Source organism: Salvelinus sp. IW2-2015, linkage group LG21, assembly GCF_002910315.2.
Source record: "Salvelinus sp. IW2-2015 linkage group LG21, ASM291031v2, whole genome shotgun sequence".
NCBI classification, from domain to species: domain Eukaryota; kingdom Metazoa; phylum Chordata; class Actinopteri; order Salmoniformes; family Salmonidae; genus Salvelinus; species Salvelinus sp. IW2-2015.
Genome location: NC_036861.1, coordinates 4,452,842 through 4,459,211, shown reverse-complemented (window position 1 = coordinate 4,459,211; position 6,370 = coordinate 4,452,842). Strand labels below are relative to the sequence as shown.

The following is a 6,370-nucleotide window of genomic DNA, read 5'->3' as shown; positions in this document are numbered from 1 at the left end:
TATGTAGCGAGGACCAGACGACGAGAGAGTACAGGTCGCAGTGATGGGTAGTATATGGGGCTTTGGTGACAAAACGGATGGCACTCTGATAGACTGCATCCAATTTTCTGAGTAGAGTGTTGGAGGCTATTTTGTAAATGACATCGCGAGGTCGAGGATCGGCAGGATGGTCAGTTTTACGAGGGTATGTTTGGCAGCGTGAGTGAAGGAGGTTCTGTTGCGAAATAGGAGGCCGATTCTAGATTTAATTTTGGATTGGAGATGTTTAATATGAGTCTGGAAGGAGAGTTTACAGTCTAGCCAGACACCTAGGTATTTGTAGTCGTCCACATATTCTAAGTCAGAACCGTCCAGAGTAGTGATGCTAGTCGGGCGGGCGGGTGCGGGCAGCGATCGGTTGAAAAGCATGCATTTAGTTTTACTAGTGTTTAAGAGCAGTTGGAGGCCACAGAAGGAGTGTTGTATGGCATTGAAGCTCGTTTGGAGTTTTTTTTAACAGTGTCCAAAGAAGGGCCAGATGTATACAGAAGGATGTCGTCTGCGTAGAGGTGTATCAAGGAATCACCCGCAGCAAGAGCGACATCATTGATATATACAAGAGAAAAGAGTCGGCCTGAGAATTTAACCCTGTGGTACCCCCATAGAAACTGCCAGAGGTCCGGACAACAGGCGTTCTGATTTGACACACTGAACTCTATCTGAGAAGTAGTTGGTGAACAAGGCGAAGCAGTCATTTGAGAAACCAAGGCTGTTGAGTCTGCCAATAAGAATACGGGCCCTGTGTTGGGCTACCTCTCTTCTGCATCCCTTAACAATCGGACAGATGTGTGGACCTCTCTTTATCCCATGATAATGCATGGAGTGGAAATAATGAAAAAATAAATGATGGATGATAAATAATGTAGGCCTAATACGATTTGACTACAACTTCCAGTAGCCCCATAGGTTTGGTTGGCATTTCCTGGTCAGGAGGGCAGCCATATTTGATTCGATTATCTCGGCTTCGAGTAGTTAGCTAGCCAGTGCAGTTCTGAAAAAATTGTTGCTGGATTATATTACACACATTTTCCACGACAAAGGATAGCAATCTTTTAAAGAATAACTGCTTAACGTTACCGTGCTTAGTCAACGATGAATCCCGAATAGTAAGTAACACTGTTGGTTAATGATGACAGCCTGTTTTTTTTATGCTAGCTAACGTTCGTCCGCTACCTGGCTAACTGTTAGCTAGTTTAAGATACTTGTTTTGTCTTCTTTACAAATATGAAATCGATGACATAAGGTATGTTCTGTATCAACTCCACTCTAGACATGTTTTATATTGACTATTAATAGGCGTGTTAGGGCCTGTTTTTATCTTCCTAGTTACGTTCAAACTCCAGCTAGCATGAATGCTAGCTAACTACCCATACATAGGCTAGCTAATATCAGCTGGTAGCTAATTTAGCTAGCTACCATCACAGCTGGCCAGTTAAGTAACGTCGTTAGTTACATTAACTAGTTAAAACGTGATCTACTTTGTTGACTTTTTCAAATATGAACATGTGTAAAAAGTCAGCTGACCAATTTAACCATAATTGCCCAATAATATAGTTATGTCTAGTTAGTTATGTGTTTAATTCTATTCAAGGCTACTTTGATTGCTGTGTGATACAAATGCATTTATTGATTGACTGGCTCTTGTCACGAAAGTAGCCAGAACTAGCTACTGTGACAATTTTGTTGCCTTGTTGTTTTTGACTTTCAACAAATAATGAATAGTATATAGTAATATCTCCATCACAAATTGAATTAATTGACATTTATTTATCCTGTGAAATGTCTACTCTCCTTTCAGTGATTATTTATTCAAGCTGCTTCTGATTGGCGACTCTGGCGTTGGAAAGTCTTGCCTCCTCCTCCGATTTGCAGTAAGTAACTTTCCTCTGTCTAGGTGTGTTTTTGCCATGTTGATATTTTGAGAGATAATAGTTTGATGTCCCAGGAACTTTACTGTACTTTGAACACCCATAGAGATTTTCTGTTTTTCTTATTTTCTCTTCAGGACGACACATACACAGAGAGCTATATTAGCACTATTGGAGTGGACTTCAAAATTAGGACCATAGAATTAGATGGAAAGACCATAAAACTTCAGATTGTGAGTACCTATGGCTGACATGACTTGATTGAGTCACAAGAATGGCAGAAGTGGAACATTGTGATTTGTATATGATGTTGGGTCTGACTTTGCTCTCATTTGGGCCCCAGTGGGACACAGCTGGACAGGAACGGTTCCGGACAATTACATCCAGTTACTACAGAGGAGCGCATGGCATTATTGTAGTGTACGACGTCACAGACCAGGTAAATCCATCCCTCATTCGCTTTTTCAATTTTTTCACTTTCTATTTTTCACTCTCTTTATAACAAGTTTACATAGCAGATAGCCTTGTTCTCAAGCCTGTGTAAGTTAACAAAGTTTCAGTGTATCTGGTTATGCTGTCTATTGCATCGGTTGTTGAGTTATCAACAGTTGTCTCCTCTCCTGTCACACCCCAGGAATCCTTCAATAACGTGAAACAGTGGCTACAGGAGATTTTGACCGTTATGCAGTTAAACGTGAACAAGCTGTTAGTAGGCAAACAAATGTGACCTGACGACAAAGAAACTGGTGGGACTTACACAACGGCCAAGGTAACTGCTCTTACCTGGTTACAGGAATGGGAATTAAAAAATATTTTTTATGTTTTAATCTTCTCTCTCTCCTGTTCTGTTCCCCACTCTATTTTCGTCTCTCTTGGTTCTTCTCTTGTGTGTATATGGCCTCTCCCCTACTCCCACCTTACTGTTGCCTCTCTCTCTCTTTATGTTCCCTGTCTTTTTCTCTTCCTCCCTCAGGAGTTTGCTGACAATTTAGGATCCCCTTCTGAAGCCAGCGCCAAGATGCCACCAACGTGGAGGCAGGCCTCATGACCATTGGCAGCTGAAATCAAGAAGAGAATGGGCCCTGGGCCACAGCCGGAGGTTCGGACAAGTCCAACGTCAAGATTCCAGAGCACGCCAGGTCAAGACCTCCTCTGGAGGCTGTGCTGAGGGCCCAATCAGCCCCCCAAACGCCATCTACCCAGACCCCTACCCTACCAATCTCAAAAGCTTACATGCTCCCACAGGGATAGACTAAAGGAGAGAAAGGAAGAGAAACAGGGGAGAGACGAGGGCGAGAGTGACAGAGGGGGAAGGCTGGAGTGGCATGGATTGGTGTGTGCAGGTTGGCAATACAGTAAATATGTCCCCCCCCACCCCTGACAAGGTCCGCAATAGGTATGGTAAAGCCCATCCACACCACAGGAACACCACTAACAGTAATGTGGGATATTTTTACGTTTACCAAAACATACCTATCAACAATAAGATGGTTGGCAACTTATCAGACATTTTTTAAACAAGGCGCAAGGTGATAATTAATGAATGAGAGGAATATGAATAAAGCCTTGCCCATCTTTACTCCAGGGTCTGCTAGTGAATAATACATTTTTCTACGATGGTTATGTTCTTCCTTATTTACTTGGAATCAGCATGACTGTTGGCCTGATCTCCTCAGAAATGAGTTCAGGAAGCACTCCCAATGAAGCACATGTTTTGAAAGAGCATTATACATGTGGCAGAATCTAATTACTTTACCACAATTGGCATCTGGGAATGCACATTGACTTAGCACGTCTGCTCCACTGTAAGTCAACCCAAAATTATTTAGAGAAATATCATTTCTGTGTCACGTGCGTCCAACTTTTCATTATGTGCCCTTCAAATAATGTGCCTGCGTCTTTATTGGCAGATGTATTAGATGATTATGCTTTTGGCACCACTGCGTTGTTGCATGTCCTTCCAGCCCTAGAGACCTTTTGTAGCCCATAAGAGTTGAATGCCAAGCGCTTATCTTCTTATTTGGGTTTAGTTCTGATGATATTTTGTATGAATTACTAGCATTAGTATTAACAATTCCTGTACAGAGAGTAATTGTTCTTGCTGACATTACATAATGGCCACTGGACACGTGGCTTACATTGAAAGTGTCATTGTTTTTCTCCGCCAGTCTCTTCAACCGAAGCACAACAAAGTTTCACAAACGCTGAACTAATTTCTCCAACTGTATATATTATACATATGATGTAAGAAACCGATTAGCTAAACCTGTAGAGAAGCAAGTCAATTATAGACCATCATGAAAGTAGCTGAACATTTTAATTTTGGCATGTGATTGTGGCTGAGGACTTGGACAGTTTTTGTGGCACCAATGTCTACTATTAAACAATTGAAAGGAGCATTCTTTAATTAGAACCTTTGTCTTGTGTGGAATGTATCTTTCCTGATAGTTAACGCGTTCAGGCATGTACATTTACCACTGAAATGCTGGCCAGACTTTTTGTGCTCTTTTTATAAGGCTGAACGGTCATATCTTTGCCAGCTTCCATGTTTCCAGTAAAGGGTGCCGTAGTGCTGAACTTGTGAGACGTCCATACCTAACCCACTCCATAACCCTCACCTAAACTCACTTAGTAAATTCAGCCTTCAATGGGGTGATGTCAGTTGGGACAACCCAAGGATACGGTTTAGATCTTTTCCTCTCTTACCGCGGCTCATACCACCTTTTTGTTGCCCGCCGGCGGCCAAAACACTTTTTTACTTTTGAGTCGTGTCCAGCAACAATGTTACATTACAGTGTAATGGATTCTCTGGTACTTTTAATCTACTTTTAGCCAGTAGTTTGAAATAGCGGCTTCACAGGCCAAAAGTGTTCCCTTTAAAATTGCTGTACTACGCTACACATATGTGCAGATCTGTGCACCACGTCGTTACTCTCGCTTGCTGTGTGTTCATTGATGTCTCTTGCTAGGCTTGTGTTTTCAAACCTCCAAAATTGGGTGGAGGGTTGAGCGTTCATTGCGTTGAATGCGAACTTGCTAGGGGGCCTGGCCCACGTGGGGGAATATGTACGGGAATGTACAGCTTCCAGAAAAACAACTAGGGATTTGTGGCTAATTGAGTTAAGACAATAATTCCTGTTCGTAGATGCATAGGTACCAGTTAAGGACAACTGAAACACTGGAATCTGGTACAGGTCTGTACCAGTCGGAGGGCAAGCATTAGGTGAGCTTTAGTTACTCTGCAGCTTGTTACTGTCTGGTCTCCAGTAGTTGGAACGTTCTTGAAATCTGAGTTAAGGGGCAATTTCAATCAATGACTTTGAATGGTGCCTATTCGAAGTATAGTAATTAGATTACAACATCCCCAAACAGGCTGTCGTGAATTACATTGGCTTTTCCCATGGCGTTCTATTGTTGAACGTTACCTGAGTGTGATGTTGACGTCCATGACAAGGCATCGTTGTTTTGTGGCTGTGATCGCATACCCTTAAATCTATTCTTTCACACAAACCTTGTCATAGAATTGGTATCATACCCAAGATAGAGGCACCCACCAGATCATCCCGTGCATTGGTACCCATTGTGTGCCCCACTTGAATAACATCTGACCCTCTCATCAGCGGTTGGCGGTGCATGCGTGCCCGCCGCGTTAATGTGCCCTGGGCCGGGCCTCTCTCACACACAGGCCCCAGGCAGAAGAAAGGGCACACTCTTAAACTTGTTGGCAGTGCTCCCTTCCCCCTCCTCCTCTCTAGCGGACCCCTGTATTATGTCACGGGTTAGTAAAAGGCAGTGTGAAGCCAGCCTCTTGTTTAGCTGCTTGAACTGGAGTCTTCTATTTTCCCTAGGCATAACCCCAATTTGCTTTTAAGTGAAAACAAAACCTACATTCAGCGTCAGCGTGGACAAAGGCTCAGATGTTTTGCTGTGAGGTTCAGAGGGGTGAGTGGGGTTGGGATGGGGAGCAGCGAGCACACGGCGCCGAGGAGGGGGTTTAGAGTTGATTTGGCGCAAGAGGAGGCGAGGGGTGGGCTGTTGCCGCTTATGTTGTTCTTTGGTTTGCGCGGGCCAATCGGAAGTGGAAAGCATCTGTTGACAGCTGTAGAGGGGGCCGCAGCCTTTCCCCCGATCTTACAGAGAAGCCCTGTAGGTAAAATACAGAGGGAGAGAAGGGGGGTTGGTGAGGATAGGGAGGACGCTAGTTAGCCCATGTGTGAAGTTCACGTCAAAACACAACCCACAGCAAAAAGGTGGGAGTAGATTTGTGGATAGTATGGAGAATCAAGCCTCCATTAATGTCAATCTTGGTTCTTTCCGCTCCTGCTAGACGGCAGGTGTGCACTTGAGACAGGGCTTTGGCACACACTGTAGTGTAACATCATCAAATGAGGTGAGAGGTTTGTGGACTGTGTGTCAGCTAGCCAGTTAGCACTGGAACAGCATTCTGCCCTACTGGCCAGACG

The 6,370-nt window shown here is 43.8% G+C and overlaps 1 protein-coding gene, 1 long non-coding RNA gene and 1 pseudogene across 2 annotated transcripts in view; 2 read left to right on the top strand and 1 right to left on the bottom strand.

The window, feature by feature from the left end:
* Positions 1 to 979: 979 nt before the first annotated feature.
* On the top strand, positions 980 to 3,141 carry LOC111982335 (ras-related protein ORAB-1-like; annotated as a pseudogene).
* A 97-nt stretch (positions 3,142 to 3,238) lies between these two features.
* Positions 3,239 to 6,370, top strand: part of LOC139022728 (uncharacterized) — a 25,812-nt gene continuing 22,680 nt past the window's right edge. The window contains exon 1 of the long non-coding RNA XR_011473771.1: positions 3,239 to 3,303. This is a non-coding gene — a long non-coding RNA (uncharacterized lncRNA). The remainder of the gene's footprint in view (positions 3,304 to 6,370) is intronic.
* The window catches only part of LOC111982334 (actin-related protein 2-A-like), a 10,535-nt gene continuing 10,114 nt past the window's right edge, over positions 5,950 to 6,370 (bottom strand). Inside the window, exon 6 of the mRNA XM_024013898.2 lies at positions 5,950 to 6,051. Within this exon, the coding sequence (XP_023869666.2) occupies positions 5,950 to 6,051 (102 nt within the window). The remainder of the gene's footprint in view (positions 6,052 to 6,370) is intronic.